The sequence below is a fragment of the Neofelis nebulosa genome, chromosome 12 (genome assembly GCF_028018385.1).
Source record: "Neofelis nebulosa isolate mNeoNeb1 chromosome 12, mNeoNeb1.pri, whole genome shotgun sequence".
Taxonomy (NCBI): Eukaryota; Metazoa; Chordata; class Mammalia; order Carnivora; family Felidae; genus Neofelis; species Neofelis nebulosa.
The window spans coordinates 94,680,292-94,705,504 of NC_080793.1; the positions used below are offsets into that span (position 1 = coordinate 94,680,292).

At 52.8% G+C, this 25,213-nt stretch overlaps 1 protein-coding gene across 6 annotated transcripts in view; it reads left to right on the forward strand.

Annotated features, from left to right (window-relative positions):
- The window catches only part of LOC131492219 (inositol-pentakisphosphate 2-kinase), a 129,664-nt gene that overhangs the window by 74,211 nt on the left and 30,240 nt on the right, over window positions 1-25,213 (forward strand). For 4 of the 6 annotated variants that reach the window (XR_009251938.1, XM_058695962.1, XM_058695963.1 and 1 more), the window contains exons 8-12: window positions 12,621-12,668; window positions 14,253-14,348; window positions 17,127-17,193; window positions 18,835-18,956; window positions 20,057-20,146. Coding sequence is in view for 5 of the 6 variants with exons in the window: in XM_058695962.1 (XP_058551945.1) it covers window positions 12,621-12,668; window positions 14,253-14,348; window positions 17,127-17,193; window positions 18,835-18,956; window positions 20,057-20,146 (423 nt within the window). In the remaining variant the exon portion in view is untranslated. Of the gene's footprint in view, window positions 1-5,953; window positions 6,190-12,620; window positions 12,669-14,252; window positions 14,349-17,126; window positions 17,194-18,834; window positions 18,957-20,056; window positions 20,147-24,046; window positions 24,625-25,213 lie in introns of those variants that run through there. The other 2 variants (XM_058695964.1, XM_058695968.1) reach the window with 2 other exon arrangements.

Consider the following 25,213-nt stretch of genomic DNA (forward strand, 5'->3'; position numbering starts at 1 on the left):
ATATTGTGTGTATAAAAAAATAAACTATTTTCATGCATCATTTTCCTAAATCATAGAAAACAAAAAATACAGTTACAAGCAATTGTTATAGTAATACTAGATTTTATCGTTGTCCATGCACTTACCTTTATTGAGACCTTTATTTCTTCATGTGGCTTTTTGTTGTGTTTCAGCCTATAGGACACGCGTCAGCATTCCTTGTGGGACAGGTCTTATGGTCCCAAACTCCCTTTTCATATATCTTGGAATGTCCTGATTTCTCCCTCACTTTTGAAGGACAATTTTGACAGACACAGGACTCTTGGTTGACAATTTTTTCTTTTTATCACTTTAATGTATTGGCCCACTGTTTTCTGGCCTCCAGTTTCTTAGGGGAAACCTCTGATGTTTTACTGAGGACGCTTGTATGAGATGAGTCTTTTTTCTTGCTGCTTTCAAGATTTGCTCTGTTTGTCTTTTGACAGTTTGATTATGTGTCCTGATGTGCGTTTGAGTTCATCATGCTTGGAATTTGTTGAACATCTTAGATACTTCTATTCATGTCATTCACCAAATTTGGAACAGTTTTAGCCATGATTTCTTCAAGTATTCTTTCCTCCCCTTTCTCTCTTGTCCTTTTGGGATACACTCAGTGTGGACATTGGTCTCACTGACGGCACCCTACAGGTTCCTCAGGCTCTGTTCACTTTTCAACCTGTTTTCTCTCTGATCCTAAAATTTCAAATTTCAGCATTTCTATTCTTGAGCACTGAAAATAGAGAGTCAGATCTGCCTTTGAATCCCTTGAGTGACTTTTTCATTTAATTTATTGTAATTTCTAGTTCTGGAATTTCTTTTGGTTTTAGTGTTTAAAGTCTCTTAATTTTTCTTCCCAATTTGTTCATACACCACATTCTTGACCTTCTCCACATCCTCCTTTAGTTCTTTGAGCATCTTTAAGACAGTTGTTTTAAACTCTTTGTCTAAATGTCATCTGGTTTTTCTCCAGGACAGTTTCTGTTGGCTTATTTTTTTCATTTGAATAGGCCATATTTCCTTCTGTCTCTTTACATGTCTTGTGACTTTTTCTTTTTTTTTTTTTTTTTTTTTTTTTTTTTTTTTTTTTTTTTTTAATGTTTTTAATTTATTTTTGGGACAGAGAGAGACAGAGCATGAACGGGGGAGGGGCAGAGAGAGAGGGAGACACAGAATCGGAAACAGGCTCCAGGCTCCGAGCCATCAGCCCAGAGCCTGACGCGGGGCTCGAACTCACGGACCGCGAGATCGTGACCTGGCTGAAGTCGGACGCTTAACCGACTGCGCCACCCAGGCGCCCCTCTTGTGACTTTTTCTTAAACACTGGACATTTGAATCTAAGATGTGGCAACTCTGGAAGTCAGTTCTCCTCTCTACCGAGTGCTTGGTTACTGTTTTCTAGGCTGTTGTAGGTGGGCTTTTGCTGAGGGTCAGCCGGAGGTGTAAACTTAAGGTTGTCTCAGGTTATGTCTTTCCCTGGGTTTACTGGTCTAATTTCCCTCCATATGTGCAATTGCTTTTGCATGTCCTAGTCTCTGATGTCTAGTTCCCAGAAGGGGGAAAGGGGAAAAGCAGTGGCAGGGGAGAGGGCACCAGCCTATTAACCCTCTAGTGGTCCCTTCAGCAGAAGGGGGAGGTGTGTTCAGCATCACCATATCTTTGTGTGGGAAGGGGCTATGTGCTCTTGAAGGCCCCCTGACTCATTATCCAGTTAACGCATTTTGGAGTTGGTGGGACCAGCTCAGGATAGCAAGATCTTGCCCATGGTGTGTTCAAGTGACCTAAATATCTTAAGGTCCATTCTCCATAACAGCTGCCCAGTTCCCTGTAGCTGAGTATTCCAAGGCCATCACATGCAGGACTTCCCAGTGACTTCCCCTGCATGCGGTGTAAAGACTCACGTCTTTCATGCAGAATTCAAATGTTACAGAAAAACGTAATGTATTTCATCATGGCCTGATCCCCAGAGAAAACAGTGCACGATAAGACACATTTTTTTTCTACTCAAACATTTATCCCTGTATTTAACAACATATGTGGCCATCCTTCACATGCATGCACAGTGACAGGCCTACCTCAGTTAAAAAAATATAAGTATCAACAGTTTATTCATTTAAATTTTTATCATGGAAGTGTTTTGTGAATACATCCTCTGAACCAACAATATGAGGAAAGTGACATGGCTTCCCTGGCTTCTCCCTCTCCCCCACCCCCTCCCAGATAGAATAATTTCTGTCCCCTTTTCTTTGCATTTACACGCTCACACACAGGTTTGTTTCACAACTGCATATGCACAGAGCTCATGTCGGTACAAGTGTAACTGGTTTTCTTATTTGGTGGAGTGACTTCTGAGTATGCCATAATTTGGTGGTGGAGAGTCACCTGGGAAACTTGTTGGAACACAGGTGGCAGAGCCTCCCCCCAGGTCTTGTGCTTGGGTGGGTGGGTGCAGCCCAAGGCTGTCTGAGGTGCCCATGCTGGGAACCAAGACTCGTCCAGCACTGCTGCCTGTTTGAGGGTTTTGTAGGGCAATCTGTAGGCATGGAAAAGTTGGGTCCAAGAGGATTCGCTGCAGCTATTTTTACTGATGTGACCAAATTTAGCTCTGTCAGTGCATGTGTCCTGTCTGTCCCTTCCCCATCACCCAAGGCAACTGCTGTGAAGACTGCTTTTATTTTGCCAACTTGATTTACATTTTAAAATACATAATTATATAATCCTGAAAGAAGCTGAAAAATGAATTCTTTTGGATTTACACAAATATTGTGAGATTTTACTGACTTCCCACATGCACCCCCCGCTTAACACACTTAACTATGGTTTGTTTCCCAGGAGGAAGGAATTAACATTCGTTCATTACTACTAACTGAATTCCAAATATTTTCCCACCAGCATCCTTTTTGGATCTCACATTGCATTTAGGGGTGTCATCTCCTTAGGCTCCTCTGGTGTGTCTGTCTCCCATGTCTCAGATGGCTTGAGGAATCCTGGTCTGATACTCTGTGGGATGTCCCTCAGTTAGAGTCTGGTGTTTTTCTTTCTCCTTAAATTTATCATTTTTTTTAATGTTTTTTATTTCTTTAAAAAATTTTTTTTAATGTTTATTTTTTAAGAGAGACATGGCACGAGTGGGGGAGGGGCAGAGAGAGAGAGGGAAACACAGAATCCGGAGCAGGCTCCAGGCTCTGAGCTGTCAGCACAGAGCCCGATGCGGGGCTCCAACTCCCAAACCACGATATGATCTGAGCTAAAACCAAGAGTCAGACGCTTAACCGACTGAGCCACCCAGGTGCCCCATCTCTTTTCCTTTTTAAACACAAAAGGAGAAGGCACGGACTGACATGGTGGGAGTACAGCTGGGACCAAATGGAGTAGGAAGCTCCTAGTCACACTGTCCTCATGCAGGAATCCCTGCTAACAATGGCCCTTTGGGCTCTGCTTCACTTCGACACTGCCTGAGGTGACTGGTCCATCCCAGTGCTCCCTCTTATTAGCTTGAGCTCTTCAGGTTATGAGTGAAAGGAGCACAACTCAAATTATTTTAGCAAAAGATGGAGTTCACTACTCAGAAACTTCAGAGCAACCAAGAAGCACACGATCCTTCGGCTCACCAGGTGTTTCCATCTTCGCTACTGCCCAGCCGTTTCCTTTTGCTGTCACCAGAGGTGCCTGGATCGCTGCTGGCAGCACATGCTGACCTCCTGGCCTCTTTGCCACCCAGCTGAGGGTGACTCTCCCCACGATCACTTCCACACAAGCCACATGAGTGAGCTTCATTGCATGAACCTCCTCTCCCCGCCCCTCCCCCACTTGTGTGCGCTGACGCTTGCCCTCTCAACATTAAAAAAAAAAAAGACCACATGGGCTGAATAGAGGAAGAGGTACTTCTCCCAATGCTAGTGTCTTTTCTAGCCTTTTCTTCTTTTCCTCCAACCGCTGCAGATGGGTCCACTCTTCTCCACGTTGTTACTCCACCATAATTCTTTCAAAGCACCTCTCTCTTTCCCTGTAGCCAGTGGTGTACCAAGTTGGGGATGGGGTGGGCATGGTCCACCAGTGCATCTGTGGAGAATTTAAAAACAATCATGAAACCAAAGTTTAATCTTTTCATCATCACCATATGCTAGTAACTCTAAACACTGTGAGAAAATGCTCCCTGAAAAAAAATACCACCAAGATACAGAACATTTTCAGCACCACAGAGGTTTCCTTAAAGCAATGTTTTAATACTTAATATGATCCTAATACTCTGGTCACAGATGTTGAGAAAATCTCAAACATGTTTAGGGTCCCCTGACCTTATGAGGGTGTGGGAAGGCCTTCTGTGAGTGGGCATCCCCTCCCCGCTGGGGACTACTTACCCCTGATGAGTGGACTATTTCTACCCCCTTTTTCAGCCATCCCTGGGGAGGGTTCGGAGCTGCTTTCCACCTGGGCCAGTCCTCAAAGCCATCAGCTTGTTTTCCTGACTCACCAGCTTCATTTCATCAGTTTCCAAGGCCTTGCCAGGTGTCTGGTGGTGCTCTAAGCTGTTCGGAGGTTGGTTTGTAGCTCTTTCCTTGTTGGACCATGTATCTGAGGCTGGATTTTCCTCATATACTTCAAAGCGGTATATTGCAACAGTGCATGCAGAAGCAGATGTGAGAATCCAGCTATGTTCTATGAATCTTTAAAACTTTAAGGAGATTTAAAAAAATGTAAAACAATTCCCACTCTTCTCTGTACTTTTGGGAGATACAGGTTTTTAAGAATATAATGTTTATTTTTAAGACGAAAAGTATTCTTCTAAATTTCACATTTATAATACGGTGAACATTGATAGATATAACCCACACTAGCAAACTTTTTGAGGCTCTCATTTTTTTTTTTAATTTTTTTTTCAACTTTTTTTTTTTTTTTTTAATTTATTTTTGGGACAGAGAGAGACAGAGCATGAACGGGGGAGGGGCAGAGAGAGAGGGAGACACAGAATCGGAAGCAGGCTCCAGGCTCTGAGCCATCAGCCCAGAGCCCTACGCGGGGCTCGAACTCACGGACCGCGAGATCGTGACCCGAGCTGAAATCGGACCCTTAACCGACTGAGCCACTCAGGCGCCCCGAGGCTCTCATTTTTAAAGAGAATAAGGTGGTCTTGAGACTAAGAGTTTGGGAACCGCTGATCGAATTTAACCGTGACTGCAGCTCTAGAAGATGGTATCGTTAGTGTCACTTCCCTAATGGAAACACCAAGGCCGGGAGCGACCTGCCCTCCGCCTCGCCATCGTTACGTGGCAGGGGCAGATTTCAAACCCCAACCTCGAGCTCAAGGTCCACGAAACCCACTCCTCTGGCAAAAGCACCACTTGGGAGTCCACTCGCCTCTCGGAGCCACGCTTCCTCGTTTGTACAGTGTACAGAGCGCTACCTCGTGGGACTGCGGGTGATTCTGCGTCGGGTAACGAGCAAACGGTGATATTAATAACTCGTGTGAGATGAGTCACATCCCACTTTACAGAAAAGGAAGCGGGGGCTCGGAGCCGCCAAGTGCCTTACTGGGGCTTCCACATCTCGGTGGTCCAAGGCCCACGGACCACGCACTCCCCCGACCGCCATAGCCCCCGGCCTGTGTGGACGCCCCCGTCCCACTTGCCAGCTCGCCCGTACACCCCGCTACCCGCCGGCTGGGCCGCGTCTTCCCTGTCTCCCAGGCCGCCGAACCTCTACTCCCGGCCAGGCGGGTCCCGGGCGCGGAGGAGCCGCCGGCTCCTCCCGCTTGCCTCACTTCCGGCGCCCGGGGCGGAAACCTCCTTTCCTGTTCTAAAATCCGCGCTCCGGAAGTGAGTCATGTGCCAGCATCCAAGATGGCCTCCTGCCTATCCACCGTAGTGCTCAATGGAGGGGAAGCGGGCGTAAACCCGGAAGTTGCCCGGCTTGGCCATGGCAGCCACCGTGGGCGTGGCTTCCGGCGACTATGAGCCTGGAAGTCGGGGCCGCGGGGTCGAGGGGAGGCCGCGGCTGACAGGCGCTCCTCCCCCCGACGGCGGCGGCTGCTGCCCAGGCGGACCGGCGGTTTCCAGCTCGCGGCCGCGTGAGGCGCCAGGGCCGCGCCGGGGGATGGACGAGGGGAAGATGGACGAGAATGAATGGGGGTACCACGGGGAAGGCAACAAGAGCCTGGTGGTGGCCCACGCGCAGGTGAGCGGCGGAAGGTCGGCGCGGTCCCGGGCCATCGCGCCGCCCTGGGGTAGTTCCGCATCTCCCCAGCAGCAATCCCCTACCCAGGGTCGGGTCCACGACCCCCTGGCACTCCCTCCCCCGCCCGCGGTAATTCCGCGTCCCCCTAGCAACACTCCCCCTCCCCCCCGTCGGATCCGGATCCCTGACACCCCCCCACCCCAGGGTCGGGCCCAAGATCCCCTAGTACCCCCTACCCCACCCTGGGTAGTTCTGCATCTCTTCAGCAACACTCCCCACCCCCAGGGTCGGGTCCACGACCCCCCTGGCGCCCCCTTCTTTGCCCCGGGTAGTTCCGCGTACCCCCAGCAACACTCCCCACTCCCCCAGGGTTCGGGTCCACGACCCCCTGGGGCCCCCTCCTCCGCCCTGGGTAGTTCCGCGTCCCCCCCAGCAACACTGCAACCCCCGTCCTGCTCGGCGCGTTTCCCGCCCCCAGCGCTCCCCTCCCCCCCACCCCCCCAGGTCAGTGCCACGTCCTCGTAGCACCTTTTGCCCCAGCCCCAGGCGGTGCCACCTCCGACTGCCCAGCCGCGGGGGTAGCGGGAGCCGGGATGGGAGTCCCCGCAGCTCTAGAGGTTGAAGAAGGCAAGTGCCCGGGATGGTGTTCTCCCCCAGCACGGAGGGAGTTTATCCTTCAAGACGCAGGGAATTGCCCCGCCGCTGCTGCCGCCAATAATAATGGAGTATTGCTCACAGGTTTTTCTCCAAAATCTTCTAGGATTTAAAGGGGTTGTTTTTCTTAATTCGGTGAGGGCTTTCAGGAGAAGTCCAATAAGGACTCCCAAGAAGGTGAATCCAGGAAGAGAAGCTTGTGGATTTGTGTGAAGCCCCAGATCTCCCTGACGTTCTGCTGATACAACCAGGCTGGAATGTGGTGGGCAGGGGAGGGGCCCTAGGTGTTGCGCTGGGCGCCAGGCGCCAGGCGGGGCGGGGGCCGGGCCCGGGCGGGTGGGTGGGGGAGGTGTTAAGAGCTTGGGAATTGGAGTCACGCAGAGCTGGGCACAGTCCCAGTTCTACCGCTGCCTGGCCCAGACTCCCTTTCTGCATTTGGAGAGCGGAACTAGTAACAAAACCCCTGTCGTGGAGTTGGTACAGGATGAGGTGAGCAGGAGCTGGGCGAGTCATGCCTGGCAAGTGAAAACTGTCATTCCCTTTGGACTGGGGTTAGAGCCCTGACCCAGTCCAGCAGCTCCTACAGGCTGGTGCGGGCTTTGGGGGTTGCCTGCTCAGTTGTTTCTGCGCTGGGTGTGCTGGGTCAGCTGTAGGGCAAGCTGTGGCCACGCAGGTGGCCCCTGTTCTGCCTTTGCATTTTGTTACCCCTGGCACAGCGAGGGGAGCAGAAGAACCGAGACTGCAGGCTTTGCTCAAGATCTTCGATGAATGGGGGTGAGGCCTAACCTAAAGCTGTTCTTTGTGGGGTCCGCTGGGCCCCTGGTGGTTCCTGGGTGGGTGAAGCCTGGATATTCCCACACAAGTCTCTTTTGTTGTCAGGTTATTGTAGTGACCCCTGAATCATTTCACAGAACAAACACACGTCTTCCAATTCCTTAGTGGGACGAGTGGTGTATCTTCATGTTATGTAAGGCTAAGGCTTCGTTTAGAGTGGGGCTAAGGGACCGAGTTTCAGAAGGTGTGTCAGGTGAAGGAGCAAGTTCTGGATCTGGAGTAAAAGTACATCAGGCCGGGAGATCACTGGCCTCCGAGGACCACCCTGCAGGGTAGCTGGGCCCCTCCCTCACCGCATAGCTCTGGCTCTTAGGGCTTGTGTTTCTGTTTCCTTTCCCTTTTCAACTCAGTCACCAGGCTACTCTGGACCTGTGCTTTTCACGCTTTATCTATTTTTTTATTTTAAAGTTTATTTTGAGAGTGAGTGCGCTTGGGGAGGGGTGGGGGGAGGTGGCCGGCAGGATAAGGGAGAGAGTCCCAAGCCGGCTCGCTGTCAGTGCAGAGCCAGTCTTGGGGCTCGAACTCATAAACTTCATGGTCATGACCTAAGCTGAAACCAAGAGTTGGATGCTTAACTGACAGAGCTGCCCAGGAGCTCCCCGCCCCCCCCCCCCCCCACTTTATTTTAAATCTGAATTTGTTCTGTGCTCATTTCTGCTCGCTTGGTGTTAGTTCCTCAGTTATCACCACACGTGGTCTTGTGGGAGAACGTTTCAGCCAAGTGAGGGTTCTGACTGCCTCTTGGATGTGGGGAGGCCTTTGTGCTTGGCCTGGGAAGGAGGACAGAGCCCTGCTGTGCCCTAGGAGAGGGTGCATGTGCTGTGAGGGTGAACATGTGTTCCTGCTCCCCAGACTCCACCTTGTTCATCCCAAGGGAGAGGGAGGCCTTGCTGGGGCTTCTCCCAGGTGGGGAGAGCCTTCTCTCCCTCCTTCTCTGGAGAGCGTCGTCGACGTGCAGAGCTGTAAGTCCTCAGCAGGTGGCAAGGCTGTCTTCCCTCTGCAGCATCAGGACACATGGCGCCTTCAGGTGGCCAGTTCCTAGGCCCGTGGGTGACAGCCTACCAGGCTGGGAGGGCTGGGGGAGTGTGGCACCCGTAGACTGTGGCCTGGGCGTGGAGGAGGAGTGTGGGCCGCCGGGGGGGGGGGGGGGCGGGCGGTGGCACTGGGACACGCTTGGGCTGGGCCGCAGGAGACCTGAGGGTAGGCCAGCTCCAGACAGGGCGCCCTCAGCTTCCCCATCACTCCTCCCACGCCACAGCGGGCCAGGTGCCCGCTGTCTGCCCCCTCCGCCTGGTGCTCAGCGCCCCCGGGTCCAGCTGTGCGGTGGCCACCCAGGCGTGGAAACCCCCCCACCGCCAGCCGCTCCAAGGGTGCGGACTGCCCGGTGGGACTCCAGGCACCCACCCTACGGCGGGGTGCTGGGCAAGGGCGGCTCCCTGGTGGGCGTGCACTTTACTGCTGTAGCCCAGGGACGCCGTCATTGTCCCAGTGGCTGCGCTTCTGCTCACGGGGAGCTGTGGTGAAGCCTGTAGCTGCTTTCCTGCGTGCTGCCGGGATTTCTGTCCGCACTCACTGTCCTGACCTCGTCAGGGGCTTTGGCTCTGCGCTGTCCCGGGTGGGTCGCTGAGAGTCTAGTTCGTCACTCCTCTCTGGAGTGTCTCCGGTGGTGGGAGTGAGCTGCCCTCCAGGTCCCTCGCCTTGGGGTCATCACACTCAGCTGTGGGAATGTGTTCCTCTGTGGACAGAGGTGATGCCAGAGACCTGCCAGCGAGGGTCTCCTACAGAAGTACGAGGGAAGCGCTCGTTTCTGCCTCCTGAGGTGTCCCGGCCTTTCTGAGACCAGACGGTGGTGGATCCTCTGTCTCTGTGATAGTTTTGAGGTCCTGGGCGTCTGTCCGGGTCCATCCGGGTCCTGAGGATGTGAGGTCCCAGCAGTCAGGGCATCTGATTGTCTTCTCGCCTCATGTTCAGGGTTTTTGGTTTGTGTGTCACCCTTCCTAATGGGGAGTGTGCAGGCAGGTGAGAGTTGTTCTGGTTTTCTGTCTTTCTCTCTTCCTCTTTCTCTCTCTCTCTCTCTCTCTCTTTTGAATGGGACACATTCCCAAGTCCCGGGCCACTCCCCTGTCATTTTCTGCTGAATCCAGTTCAAAGAGTCTGAAGTTTTTGCCTCTAGAATTTTTTTTTTAACAAGTAACATTATTTGGAATTTTAATGGTATCTGTTCAGGTTGATGTTTGGCCAGGTGAAGCCTCGTCAGAGAGCCTTGCGTGGGGCCTTGTCTGTGGTTATTCCCAAGGTCACCTGCAGTCAGATGGTTAGGATTTGTCATTTCCAAATGGTATTCCCTTTGGTGGTTGCCAGCCCTGACCTTGGTGAGCTGCGCTCTGCCTGGGGGGCACGGGTGTGTGTGGTCTAGGCCTGGTCTCCCCCGGGGGCCTGGTGGCTTCCCGCCCATGCCTGTGCCCGCTTCCTCCTCCTAGTCAGGACAGCAGCTGCCCTGCTGAGCAGGAAGGTTTCTGTGTCACCTGCAGAAGGATCAGTCTGTAGTACGGGGTCATGCTGGCTGTGTGTGCTTGCACACCTGCTCCGTGCTCATGTGGCCTTGGAGGGTCCGGGGCCTTGAAGGCCACCCACGGACTTGCTAGTGCTTCTGTGTGACACCCTCACTGTGTGTCCCGTGCAGCTGGGGTTTGCCTTACCAGTCCTCCGCTTCTCTTCGGGCTGTCGGCCCTTGCATCTTTGCAGAGGTCACCTGAGCACCCCTTCCATCGCAGCCCCCCAGGTGTGCCCCCAGGTGTCAGCTGGGCTCACACCTCCGCCACCACATCAGTGCTGTGGCATCTGTGGGTCCAGAAGAGGCAGCCCAAGCCTGGCAGGGAAAGCGTCCTGCCCGGTGCAGGCCCCTTCTGTCCCCATGTGTCCTTCCCGTCTGGCCTCCCCGTGGCATCCTGGTTCCCCTCGGTGACGTGTCTCGGTGCCATCCACTCTGCGAGGCTGTCAGCCCAGCACCTGTCCTGGCTCTCATCCCCTCGGCACCCTGGGGGCTGGTGATGTCACCAGCAGCGGCAGCTGGGGCGGCCCCCCGAAGGGCAAGTCTTCCCGTTGTGGTGTTTCTTGCTCCTTCCCTTACAAGTTGTCTGCTCTTCTTGGCCTGTCCTGGGCCACCTCCTCTCCCCGGTGGAAGACCCGGCCTGGGCCCATCCTTGGTGTCACCTGCCTTGATCCCACCTGCAGCCTCCCTCCCTCGGGCCTCACGTGGGCAGCTGTCCCTCGTGGTGCGTTGTTTTTTGTGGTCTTTGATTCTTATCTGATACCAGTTACTGCCCCGTAAAATACAGAATACCGGAGGGAAGAAGGTGAAAAACATCCAGAATTTTCCCACTCAGAAAATAATTTTTGTTAACCACTTTGGTGTACTTCCTTCCATGATGTGCTTTTACTGGTTGAAGAGTCCTTTGTGTCTGTCTCGTTTCCTGCTTTCTCACTCAACTTTACGGCACAAATACGTGGAAAACCTTCACCCTGCGCTCGAGGCTGCAGGCCCCTTGGGCAGCCAGAGTCCCCGCACCTGTGCTGGGCTGGCCGTCCAGCGTTGGGATGGCCGAGGTGGGTTCTCAGGGCCCCAGGCGTGTCTCCCAGGCCGTTTGCTCCGCCCCACCTGGGGCCTTCGAAGCAGCCAGTATTTGTCCTCCGTTTGTGACAAGTGGTGGCCTTCACTTTGGGCTTTGAGGTGGTTGAATGTGCGTGTGTCACTCCTCTGTTTGTTGGCTTGATTTTCAGCTTGCGAAGATCCTAGACTCTCACGTGGTGTCCTCAAGGATGTGAATAGTGTGGCCCTCGGCTCCGCAGCCCGTCCCTTTCTCTCCTTTTTCCCGGTGCTTGGTCCTTGACGTTAAGACATTGTCCACTTGTTGCTCCCTGGAGACACTGTCACCAGTGTTGAATCCTTCTGGACTTTTTCATACAAGCTGAGTGTGCATATACTTGGTTTAAAAACTTTTATTTTGTGGGGCTCCTGGGTGGCTCAGTTGGTTAAGTGTCCGACTCCTGATCTCGGCCCAGGTCATGATCCCAGGGTTGTGGGATTGAGCCCCGTGTCGGACTCCTTCCAGAGCTTGGAACCTGCTTGGGATTCTTTCTCTCCCTCCCTCTGCCCTTCCCCCGCAGGTGCATGTGCGTGCCTTGTCTCTTTCTCTCTCAAAGAATAAGTAAATCATAATAAAATATTTTATAAACTTTCAAAAATGAAGGGTAGCAAACCTCTAGAAAAGTGCTTCAGTCGTCGGTGTGTATGTAGCTACATATCACAAAGCACATGGACCCGTAATCCCATGACCAGCCCCTACTGGAATGTTTTTCAGGAACAGTCCCACCCGCCTGAGGCACATTCACCAGATCTTGGTCTTACTCGCTTCTGAACTTGACACGGGTGGAACGGTACCCATACATCCCCTCTTACCCGTGTTTGTTTACACAGACGTGTACGAACATGTTTATAAAACTGGGTTCCTTTATAAGGCCTGTCCTGTAACCTTTCCCGTTTCCGAGTGGGTGGTGGCCGCACGTGTGTCTGTGAGCAGGGACCTCTGTCTCCCATAAACTGCAGCACCTCGTCCCACCGTCTGGAAGGCCTCCTGCTGTGTTTAGCCTCGTCACTGTTGTTGGCCGGGTGGGTCGTTTCCCTTTTATTTGGAACTATACGTCATCCTTTCGCACGCAGTAGCTAGAATCTTCTCTGCACTCTAGTTACTTTTATAAGATTAATTCCTGGGGGTGAGCTGGCTGGCCCGGGGGAGCCAGGTTTTCTTGCCTGCCCTGTGACCCAGTGCCGGCTCCCTTCCTGCCTCCCCGGGGGCACGGGGCCTCCAGCCCCTTCCCCACAGCCATCCCCCGACCCCAGGCTTCGGGTGGGCACTGACCAAACTTTGTTTTATTTCCGATAGCGTTGTGTGGTGCTGCGTTTCCTGAAGTTTCCTCCAAACAGGAAGAAGGTAAGATTGGTGGGTTTGCCACCCAGTCCTTAAAATAGTTAATTAAGAAAACACTGAATTTTTTTTCTGACATGGAAGTATTAGTGCTAACTGTAGAAATCTAAATGTGACACAGGCTCTCGGTGCAGAAAGTGGAAAGTGGGGGTGTCCCCAGTTCCCTCACGGCCAGCGTCTTGACCTGCCCGGGTCACCATGGGTGCCCTGGGAGGGCCCTGGGTGCTGAGCTGGGACACCCAGGGCCAGGGCTCGGCTTTGCCACTCCGCTGGCTCCATCTCCCCATCTTTGGGAGTGTAGCCACGAAAGTGGAGTTGGTGATGCCCGCAGGCAGCGTGACAAGTCACGACAGGCCATTCAGGTGGAGTGCCAGGTTTCCGTTTGCCGAGTCATCTGGGCCGAGGGAAGCTGGTGCTGCTCTGTCGCCTGCCCGCTGCCCCCAGTAGCAGCGAGTGTCCCCCTCCAGCGGGGGAGCAGCAGTGCCTGTCGGGGGATCCCGTCCACACGGGTGGCGGGGGGAGCGGGAGCGCAGAGTCCGTGCTCGTCTGGGGCAGGAAGAGTCCGGGGAGGTGGGGTGGACGGCTGTGGAAGTGAGGTTGGCCTCACAGAAGAGAAGGGGACCGAGGGGGAGAGCCGGGGCTGCCCGGGGCCTAGGGACGTCGTGGTCTGTGTGGAGGAAGGTGGCCCCAGGCAGGAGGGCGTTTTCCTGCCTCCGCTGCTGCAAGCAGAACACATGGTGGTCTGTTCCTGTGGGATCCAAGCAGATCTGAGTGGAAGCTAGAACGTTCTCCAGGCAGCCTCCTCCCCCGCCCGCCACCCCTGAGGCGCCTGAAGCTTGTGGAAAGGCCAGCATTCTCTGGATGCCTCCCTCCGCTTTCCCCGCTCAGACTCACCGAGGCAGCGTCTCTGAAGGCAACAGTTTGCCTTTATTTTCTGAGCGGTACGACGTGGCACCAGTCACGTTAGGGTGGAGAGCTGTGCGTGACAGTCCTGACAAGAAGAGCTTTCTGTCGGGAGCTCTGTGGCTGCAGCTGTAGGGTGCCACCCTGAGGGCCCGCGGCTCTTTGTCGCGTGTGGTTCCGCTGCAGGCCGTGGCAGCTCCGTCCAGAAGCTTCCCAGAGCCCCGGCTGCCTCCCGGCCCCCTGCCAGGACCCTGCCGTCCACCTCGGACTTGCTGCCTTGGGTCGGAAACCTGTTCTCCCCCAAACCTCACAGCCTGCGGGCGCGTCACGAGCCTCTGGCTGGGGAGGACGTACTTACTCTATCTACATCTAGATGCTGAGGACCGAAATGTACACACCTGGTGATTTCTGGCCGTGACAGATTTTCAAAGTTGTGTTCCTCAGAGGGCGCACCTGGGCCGCTGGTGGGATCCACAGGAGTCCCGGGTGGGAGGAGGGCAAGGGACAGACGTGGTTCTTGGGTGGATGGTGTGGAGTCTGTGGGGCTGTGGGACGGGAGCTCTGGGGGGTCCGGTGGTCACCGGTGAGGCTCGCCTTCCTCCTGAGCCAGGGCGCCTGGCGTGTGCGTGGTACTTGCTCCCTCGGAGGCCCCGGTCATTGAGGCTCCCCTGTGCTTGTCCATTACAGGCCTCAGAAGAGATATTTCAGCACCTACAGAACATAGTGGACTTCAGCAAAAATGTCATGAAAGAGTTTTTGGGGGAGAACTACGTCCACTGTGGGGTAAGTGACTTTCACGTACACGGTCACGAAGTCTGCGTTCACACGCTCTGTATCCGTAACACCAGCTTCTCAAGTGTAGTCTGGACCTTTGTGCTTTCGGACAGCCCTGTGGTCTGCTTTCCCAGTGCTTTTCTTCTGTGCTGTGTGTGAGCACAGAGCAGGTAGTGTTCCCATCTTCTAGACGACCAGCCTGAGGTTCAGAGAGACCGCGTGAGGTCCCCATTTGCTGGGACCCCTGGTCCCTGCCACCCTGGTGTCACGGGGGGCTCCAGCTTGGTGAGGGTCTCGAGAGAGATCCAGAAGCATCGCTGAGCCCTCTGCTGCTGGTGGTCCCTCAAGTGGGTTGGGGAGGAGTGGGGCCCCCACGCTGGGGATGTGTATGACCTGCCTCTTGGGAAAGCCTGGCTGAGGCCCGTGTGGCATGATGGCCTCCCACTGCCCTTGGGTGGTCTGTGTTGCTGGCTCTTGCTGCTGCTTCTTGCCAAGGGGTGCCTGTTTCAGACGAAGTCATGTTGGGACACGCAGGAGGGGGCACTGAGGCAGCCACGGCGGCCCTGCGTCCTGGCGGCCCTCAGCAGGTGGCGTCCGTCCCCTGCCTGGGGGCGGCCATCCTCACGTGTCACAGTGCCTGGCGCTGCTTCTCGGAGAGCAGGGCCCTGAACCGACAGGAGCCCTGTGGTTCGGAGCTGAGAGTGCGGCCTCTGTTTGCAAATACCGTGGCTTGAGCTCATCCTGAGAAGCCGGCACCGAGGAGGTAGAGGGGAGGTTGAGGTGTAAGGGTTGCCTGACCGAGTAGACTTAAGGCACAGCGTCCTCTAAGTGGGTCCCCTGACAGCTTGGGACGTGTTGTCGGTGCTGCTGGGGGTCCGTCAGGGCTGTGGACCCCCTTCCAGGCTGACGCCACCACGGAGCCGGCTGCTGGCTGGGGGCCTCAGCACCTCCTGATGTGGGCTCACTGAAGGGCTCTGAGAGTTGCTCTGACCTGGCCCTGGCTTCCCAGGCTCATGACCTGAGAGACGACCTGTCCTTTTCATAGCTTCCTGCTGGCCTCCAGGGGCGTCCCCGGGCAGCGTGGGGCCACAAAGGGGCAAGAGGTCCTGGGGCTGGGACCGCCCCTGCTGAGGTCCCCGGCTGTCCAGTTGAATTGTGAAGGCCTGAAGCCCGTGGCTGTGAGAGCCCTGCGTCTGTGAGCGGCCTGGACGGTCTCTGAGTGAACGTGGGTGTGCTGACTGCCAGCTTTCTTTTTGAGGACGGGGCGTTTCTCTGTCCTGCAGCTCTTGGGGGAGCTCTGGACGTTTTCTCCCAGGCAGGGTCAGCAGTGAGGGCGGTGGCAGCTCAGGGTCCCAGCCGACAGCGGCCTGGTAGGTAGGAACAGCATCGGGGCTCACGCGGTGCTCTGTCTCCAGGTTTGCTTCTGTCTGTGCACAGTGGACGGGCCTTTGGGAGAGTGTGAGCCCACAGGGTCACATCCTGGGAGCATCCATCCCGCTTGCATACCCCCTCTGCCTGGAGACCCTGCCAGAGTGAGACACAGCCTGCTTTTTCTCCCTTGGAGCTGGGGTCCGCACAGGACGGGCTGCATGAGGCCACCGTCAGGCGACACCAGCGTGTGTGTAGATAGGCCCACTGACACCGGTCTCCGGTGTGTGTGTGTGTGTGGACGGGACCACTGACACCAGTCACTGGCGTGGGTACGTGGGACTGCTGACACCGGTCATCAGCCTGCGTGTGGACAGGGGCTGGTCTGGGGACTGGTCTGGGCCTGTCTCCACAGGAGCTGGAGGTTGGGAAACAGGGACGAGGCTGTTCCCCTTGTGCCTTCAGGGGTTTGCGTCCTCGGTACCATGGATGGTTGAGACGCTGATGGAATTTAAAGTGTTGCCTTGCTTTTGTGGGCCTGGTCTTCCCAAAGTGAGTGCCACTAGGGCGGCCTCAACTTGCATTTGAACGTGATGTGATGGAAGCATTGGCCACATGGTTAGTGAGGGGATGCTGTTCTCCTGGGGAAGCTTCTGGAAGACTGGACAAGTTGCTTCTCTGCCAGCCGCCTTCCCCACCCTGCCTCTGCCTCTTTGTCCATCCCTGCAGCCGTCCCTGCATTCCTTCGAGGGCAGAAGCCCATCAACGGGGAACCTGGCGTGGCCACGTCTTCCACCTTATACTTCCGGGAGAGGAATTGTGTGGTCTTAACCGTAGTTCTTCTTAAGTTAGTGCTTTGTGCAGGTGCTGGCCACCTGCCATCCATATGTCTGTCCGTCAGGCAGGATGACGTGGTTCACGCTGATCCAGGAGTTTGAATCAAGGGTTGGTAAAATGTAGCCAAGTGTTCAGGGTGCCCAAGATAGAGTTCGTTATAAAATTGGGGCTTTAAAGTTGTGTAAAGAAATGTAGTTCCACCTGTGGGCCTGGACTGCTACATCTGCTGTTCCCCGCGCTCCCCTGGCTGTTCCCTGAGCTCCCGGGGGCTCCGATGGCTTCTCCCAGAGGGTGAGCACACCCCCCTCGGTTCCCGGTCACGGTGGCCGGGGTGGCTCGCCCACTGTGGAAGCTAGTGCTCTGAGGCTGGCCTGTCGCGTCTCTTTCATCTGGTCGTGTCCTTTAAATAATAGAGCAGCTTTTATTCCTGAATCTGCATACTGAATGGTTTTTCAATGTGATAAAGTGTTCGTAGCATGAAATGTGCCATTTTAACTGTTTTTGAGCGTGTGCGGTTCTGCGGCACTAGGTCCATTCCCACTGTCGTGCGGTGCACTGAGTATGTTGTATTTGTTCTCACAGGAGGTGGTTCAGCTGCCTTTAGATTTCGTGAAACAGCTTTGTTTAAAGATACAGTCTGAAAGACCAGGTAAGCGTTCCGGCTTCTACGTTTTGTTGGTAACTTAAATATTCCATTTGAGAAGAGTTTGACCTGTGACTTGTGTCGGGTAGATGTTGTTTTCAGCAGCTCTGTTGCCAGAAACGCCACCCTCGGGTAGAAGTCCTACGAGCTCATGAAGACGATTCTGGGGACCAGACGCTCGGGTGGTCGCAGACAGTGTGTGACCCGGGAAGCGCACCTGGGAGAAGAGGAGCGGGAGGAAGAGGAGGGACTCCAGGCAGGGAGGGTGGCTGCAGGGCCCGTGGGAGGGCCTGCTCCCGGCCGCTAGAATCCACGTGCCCGCTGATTCCCTGCGGGAAGCGCACAGACGTGCGTCTCCGTGGGCGACGGCCTCTCCCCGTGGCCTCCCGTGCCTTCCTGCTCTTGCTCGCGGTGGTGGCGACAGTAGCCCCGTCAGAGCTCTTCCTTCCAGGCAGAGACCAGGGGTGACGTCCGCGGTGTTGAGGCTGGTCCTGCCCCCTCCTGGAACAAGCGGTTCAGGTGTGCCGGAGGCCCGCCTCCCATCCTGGGGTTAGGAAAGAGAAAGCAGAGGCGGAGGTTGTGCGCGGGAGCCCCTGCTTTGGGGCGCTGTGAAGAGCAGGACCCCCAGTGTGGAAAGGGCTGCCGAGGGGAAGCCGCCCCAGAGCCAGGACTGGGTTTTGGCTGCTCTCCTTTATTTTTTTATTCTCTTACTTTTTTTGAGAGAGAGAGAGAGAGAGAGAGAGAGAGAGAGAGAGACGGCGCAAGTGAGTGGGGGGGGGCGGAGAGAGAGAAGTGGGGCTCCACCAGGGCTCGTGTTCACCTGATGCAGGGCTCGAACTCATGAACCGTGAGTTCATGCCTGAGCCGAAGTCAGGTGCTTAACGACTGAGTCGCGCAGGCTCCCTCAGCTGCTCTCCTTTAGACAAGGGTGGTCTGACGCTTGCCCTAAGGCTCTACGTCATCATTTTAATTACCAATTAAACTGGTCCTACCAGACAGTCATAAGTACTGGTCCTTGTCGTAAGGGCGACTTGAAACTGGCCTCCTGATGTGAACAGAGGAAAGCTGACTCCCCCTGGGGTCCGGAGGTGTGTGGTGCGGTTGGCGCTGAGGAAGTGGGGGTGTTGGAGGGCCCCGAAGGACTGGTCGTGCAAGGAAGGGGGAGTCGCAGAGATGGGGTGGTCCCCAAACCACCCCTACCTCTGAGGATGCTTGCACCTTCGGGGTCCCCAGGACAACCCCAGGTCCGATGATTCGCTAGAAGGACCTGGAGCTCCCTGTTGTCCTCATGGCTACGGCTTCATGCACTGAGGGACTCGGTCACACCCAGACGGCCATCTGAGAGACCCAGCACGAACTCCCAGGCGTCCTGCTTGTGCGACTTGGGTGCACAGTGCCTGTTTCTCCTGGCAACAAGGTGTGACCACGCACCGGAGGAGTGGCACCAGCCTGGAGGTGAAGTCCCAGATAAGCACGGACACTCCTCAGGCAGGATGGCATGAAGCTTCGAGGGCCTCCCAGGAGTCCGAGGCCAAGGCCTCTCTCGGGCAGGGCCGGCCCTTCCTCCCAGGAGTCCACCGAGTTGCTATGGGCTGTCTCCTCTATTCTGTGCCGATCCTCCGGTCTTTTCCCGGCTCTGTCTTTCAGAATCCCGCTGTGACAAGGACCTGGACACCCTCAGTGGCTATGCGTTGTGCCTTCCCAATTTAGCCCGACTTCAGACTTACCGTTTTGTTGAGCACCGGCCGATTCTGTGTGTAGAGATCAAGGTGAACTTTTATCGAGGGGAACTGGTCGGGGAGGGGAGGGAACAGGGGTCCAGGTTGTAAATGTGTGGGCCACCTGCCTGGGGTGTGCTTTGCGACAGAAGCTCCTGAGGTCACCCCCCCCCCCCCCCCCCCCAGGCCTCGTGGCCTCTTCCCAACCCCCAACTCCGTGCATTCGGCTTGCGTCCTGCTCCTGACGTCTGTCACCTGTGCCTTGCTGCTCCGGTTCTCCCCACTGGCCAGGCCTTCAGATGTGGGCCCGTGCCTGCTGCTGGGACATGGAGCCAGCCGGGGGCAGGCCCTGAACTGGTGGCCACCAGAAGGAAGAGGCACAGAAGCCTGCGTGAGTTTCAGAGCCCTGGTCTGTGCGCCCAGCAGAGGGCCGTGACCCCTGGAGAAGGGCCAGGCCCTGGCTTCATCTCTGCTGCCCAGTGCTCCCACATGTCCCTAGGGAAGCCTCCCGGGTGTCCCAGGCCATCGTTTTATCTCCTTCCTCTGAACCTCTGTGGCGGGGCCTTTGGGGTCACCCTGGCTGCTCTGCTTGTCCCTTCAGAGGGTGAGCATCCTGGGGTCTCAGATGACAGCCAGCCTTCTGAGCCCCGACACTGAGTCCTGACAGTCCTGCCCTGGAACTGTGGTTTTGAAAGGCAGCCAGTGTTGCAGATGTCCTGGGAGCTTCCCAGTTGTCCGAGGGGCTTCTCGTTCGCTCCGTCTTGTCCGAGGGAGCAAGGGTTCCGCTGTTAGGAGCTGGGTGGGAGCTGGGGCGGAGGGAGCGAGGGTTCTGCTGGGTGGGAGCTGGGGCAGACCCGTTCCTCCAGGCATTGCTGTCACCTCGTGTCACGGTGTGTTATACTTTGTCCGTCTGGTCAGCGATTGAGGCACCTCTGGCCTCCCCAGTGAGGGTTCTGGCCTCGGATTCTGTGGCGGCAGAGCTGTTGATGTGATGAGGGAGGTGTCTGCTCCCCACGGGGCCGTGGACAATAGCGACTCTGGGGGATGTGATACCTGATTCTCCTGGGCGTCACCCTCCATTATCTTGTCCCCTGAAAGGTATGTGATTTGTCCCTAAACAGTTTTTTCTTCCTTACTTGTTTATTTTGCAGCCAAAATGTGGGTTTATTCCTTTCTCCGGTGACGTTACGCACGAGGTGAAGCACAAAGTGTGCCGTTACTGCATGCACCAGCACCTCAAGGTGAGAAGCGCGGCCGGCCCACGGCCTCTGTGCACAGAGCCTCGGGTGGGGGCGCTGGCCCCATGGTGGGACCCCCCCGGAGTCACCCGACGAGTGAAAAAAACAGATACTTCTGATCTGATTTACTTTTTCTTTTGCAAGTAGTTCATGTTCGCTTTGTTTCAAATCGAGGTGTAGTTCACATATCTTCAGTTCACCCACGTGAAGTGTATAGTTCGGTGGGTTTTAGTAAGTTCGCATGATGGTGCTGCCGTCATTATTCGAATTCCAGAATAATTTCATGAGCTCACAAAGAATCGTGTCCCCGTTAGCAGTCACTCCCTAAGGCCCCTGTCCCGCCAGCCCCCGGCCAACACCTGCCCTTGTGGACGTGCCCTGGACATTTCCTGTAGATGGAATCCCATACCCGGTGGCCTCCCGTGACTGGCTTCTTCCCCTGAGAGTCACGGTTTTGAGGTTCGTCCACATTGTGGCGCGGTTGAACGCTCTTCCGCTGTCTGGGGACGCCTCGTTTATCATTCGTCTCCTGATGGTCATGTGGGTTGTTTCTACCCTTCGGCTGCTGGGAACGTGCGTGTGCATGTCCGTGTTTGAGTCACGGCTTTCAGTTCTTCTGGGTTGAATTGCTGGGTCCGAGAGAAATTTCTGGAGCAAACGTTTCGAGCACACGTCGAGCTATTTCCCATGGCTCTCACACTATTTTGTATTCCCACCAGCAACATCTGAAGGTTCCAGTTTCTCCACATCTTCAGCACATCTCCAGTGCTTGCTTGTGATGGTGGGAAGTCCTCGGGGTACGAAGCGGTGCCTCACTGTGGTTTCCCCTGCGTCTCCCTAGCGGCTAGTGATGTTGCGCACCTTTTACGTGCTTGTTGGCCATTTGTATGTCTTCTTTTGAGATCCGTTGGTTCAAGTCCTTTGCCCATTTTTGAATCAGGTTATTTTTTGTTGTTGAGTTTTAGGGGTTCTGCATATATTTTGGATATTAATTTTTTTATCAGATATGTGATCAGCAAGTATCTTTCCCATTCTGTCGGTTGTCTTTACACTCTGTTGATAACATCCTCTGATGTACAAAAATTTTTTTTTTTTAATTTTTTTTTCAATGTTTTTTATTTATTTTTGGGACAGAGAGAGACAGAGCATGAATGGGGGAGGGGCAGAGAGAGAGGGAGACACAGAATCGGAAACAGTCCCCAGGATCGGAGCCATCAGCCCAGAGCCTGACGCGGGGCTCGAACTCACGGACTGTGAGATCGTGACCTGGCTGAAGTCGAACGCTTAACCGACTGCGCCACCCAGGCGCCCCTGATGTACAAAAATTTTTAATTTCACTAAAGTATATGTTGTTTTTTCTTTGTTGCCTGTGCTTTTGGTGTCGTAGTCAAATCATTGTCTAATTCCAGGTCGCGAAGCTTTTGCTCTAAGGTTTTGATCGATTTTATGTTAATTTTTATACATGGAGTGAGGTAAGCGTCCAGTTTTCTTTTGCATTTAATTCCAGTTTTCCCAGCACCATTTGTTGAAAGGACTGCCCTTTTTCCACTGAATGGTCTTGGCTTCCTTATTGAAGATCTTTTGGCTGTAAATGTGGTGGTTTAGTTCTGGGCTCTCTGTTTTGTTCCAGTGGCCTATATGTCTGTCCTTCTGCCACTATGACACTTTTTTTTTTCTCTAGCTTTGTAGTCAGTTTTCTTAAGTTCTTTTTCTTTTAAGTGCCGCTAAAGATTTTATTTTTGTTTTTATTTTTTATTTTTTATATATAATTTATTGTCAAATTGGTTTCCATACAACACCCAGTGCTCATCCCAAGAGGTGCCCTCCTCAATGCCCATCACCCACTTTCCTCTCTCCCCCACCCCTCATCAACCCTCAGTTTGTTCTCATGGTTTGCCTCCTTCCCTCTCTGTAACTTTTTCTCCCCTTCCCCTCCCCCCTGGTCTTCTGTTAAGTTTCTCAGGATCCACATATGAGTGAAAACATATGGTATCTGTCTTTCTCTGCCTGACTTATTTCACTTAGCATAACACTCTCCAGTTCCATCCACATTGCTACAAAAGGCCAGATTTCATTCTTTCTCATTGCCAAGTAGTATTCCGTTGTGTATATAAACCACGATTTCTTTATCCATTCATCCGTTGACGGACATTTCGGCTCTTTCCATAATTTGGCTATTGTTGAAAGTGCTGCTATAAACATTGGGGTACAAGTGCCCCTGTGCATCAGCACTTCTGTATCCTTTGGGTAAATTCCTAGCAGTGTTATTGCTGGGTCATAGGGTAGGTCTATTTTTAATTTTTTGAGGAAACTCCAACTGTTTTCCAGAGTGGCTGCACCAGTTTGCATTCCCACCAACAGTGCAAGAGGGTTCCCGTTTCTCCACTGTAGTCAGTTTTATTTTTTTTATTTTTTCAACGTTTTTTATTTATTTTTGGGACAGAGAGAGACAGAGCATGAACGGGGGAGGGGCAGAGAGAGAGGGAGACACAGAATCGGAAACAGGCTCCAGGCTCCGAGCCATCAGCCCAGAGCCTGACGCGGGGCTCGAACTCACGGACCGCGAGATCGTGACCTGGCTGAAGTCGGACGCTTAACCGACTGCGCCACCCAGGCGCCCCTGTAGTCAGTTTTAAAATCAGGAAGTCCAAGTCCTCCAGCTTTGTTCTTCTCTTTCAAGATTGTTTTGGCTTTTTGGGACTCCTTAGAGTCGCATCTGAATTTGAGGATTGGATTTTTCATTTCTGCAAAAAAAGACTATTGGAATTTTGACAGAAATTGCAGGAACCTGTAGATCACTTGGGGCAGTGCAACATTCAGACTTACAGTCCGCAAACACAGGTTGTCTTTCCACTTACTTAGGTCTTTCAGAATTTCTTCCAGCAATGTTTTGTAGCTTTCAGTGTGCAAGTCTTTTACCACTTTGGTTAAATTTACTTCTAGATATTCTTTTAGGATGTTGTTAAGTACGGTCGTAAATGGAATTGCTTCTTTAATTTCATTTTCAGATTGTTTATTGCTGGTGTATAGAAGCACAACTAATCTTTGTATGTTGATCTTGTACCCAGCAACTTTGCTGAGTGTCTTTCTTACAGATTCTTTAGAATTTTCTATGTATAGGATCTTGCCATCTGTGAAGAGAGGTTATTTTTTCTCCAATTTAGATGCCTTTAGCTTCTTACTTTCCTCAAATAAACCAGCTGGGAGTTTTTGTAGGGATTCTATTGAATTGCAGATCAATTTGGGAGGTATCGCCACCTTGATTTAACAGTATTAATGTTCTCTGAACACGGGATGTTTTTCCATTTGGTTAGGTCTTTAATTTCGTGCAGTGATACTTCATAGTTTTTCAGCGTGTAAGCCTTATACTTGTTTTGTTAAATTTATTCCTAAGTATTTTATTATTTTGGATGCTGTTGTAAATTTTGTTTTTTAATTTCATTTTCAGGTTGTTTATTGCATAGAAATATAATTGGTTTTTAAAATATATATATATTTTGGGGCGCCTGGGTGGCGCAGTCGGTTAAGCGTCCGACTTCAGCCAGGTCACGATCTCGCGGTCCGTGAGTTCGAGCCCCGCGTCAGGCTCTGGGCTGATGGCTCGGAGCCTGGAGCCTGTTTCCGGTTCTGTGTCTCCCTCTCTCTCTGCCCCTCCCCCGTTCATGCTATGTCTCTCTCTGTCCCAAAAATAAATAAAAAACGTTGAAAAAAAAAAAAAAAAAAAAAAAAAAATAAAATATATATATATTTTGAATTGTAGTAGGATACACATAAAATTTACCATCTTAATCATTAAGGTACATTGTTGTGCAACCGTCACCACCGTCGTCTCCAGAACTTTTTCATCTTCCCAAACTGAAACTCTGTCCTCATTAAATCACTCACACTTCTTCCTTTCCTCAGCTCCCAGTAGCTGCCGTCCTAGTTTCTGTCTCTGAATTTCGCTGCTGTGGCTACTTTGCGTAAGTGGAATCATATACAGTATTTGTTCTTTCGTGACTGACTCATTTCACTTAGGTCCTCAAGGTTCATCCATGTTGTGAAATATGTCGGAATTTCCTTCCCTTTTAAGGCTGAATAATAGTCCCTTGAATGTATATGGCACATCTTTAATCTATTCCTCTAGTGACACACACTGGGTTGCTTCTGCCTTTTGGCTCTTGTGAACAGTGCTCCTGTGAACGTGGGTGTGTAAATCTCTCTTGGAGATTCTGCTTTCAGTTCTTTTGAGGGTGTATCCAGAAGTAGAATTTTTGGTCATGTGGTGGTTCCGGTTGTAATTACACAGAACCACCACGCTGCTGTCTACAGCGGCTGTGCAATTTTCCATTCCTACCACGGTACCTAAGAGTTCCACTTTCCCCGCACACTCACTAACACTTTTTGTCTGTGTTTGATAGTAGCCATTCTAATGGGCGTGAGGGGAGAAATGCAGTTGTTTTTTTGTATATTGATACCTTAACCTGTCACCCTTGATGAACTTGTTTATTTGCTCTGGTTTTTTTTTTTTTTTTTTTTTTTTTTTTTTTTGGTGGTGGTGGTTCCTCAGGGTTTTCTGTATGTGTGATTAGATCATCTGCAAATAAGGATAGTTTTACTTCATTCTTTCCAATCCGGGTGCTCTTTGATTTTCTTCCCTAATTGCTCAGGTTAGAATTTGCAGTACAATTTTATGTAGAAACAAGAGTGGGCATCCTTATCTTGTTCCTGATCTTAGGCAGAAGCTTTCAGTTTTCACTACTGAGTGTGATGTTCTCTGTGTGTTGGCCATAGGTGTTCTTTTTGAGTTTTGCTCCCCCCCCTTTTTTTTTGTGAATCGTGAAAGAATGTTAGATTTTGCCCTGTGTCAACTGAGAAGACCAGGAAGTGTGCTATTCTTTCTGTTAACGTGGTCTCTTACGGTTGCGTATGCTGAACCGTCCTTGTATTTCTGGGATAAATCTCACTTCATTATAGGTGTATGATTCCTTTAATATGCTGCTAAATTAGGTTAGTTTTTGTTGAGGATTTTTTTTTTTTTTTTAATTTTTTTTAAATTTATTTTTGGGACAGAGAGAGGCAGAGCATGAA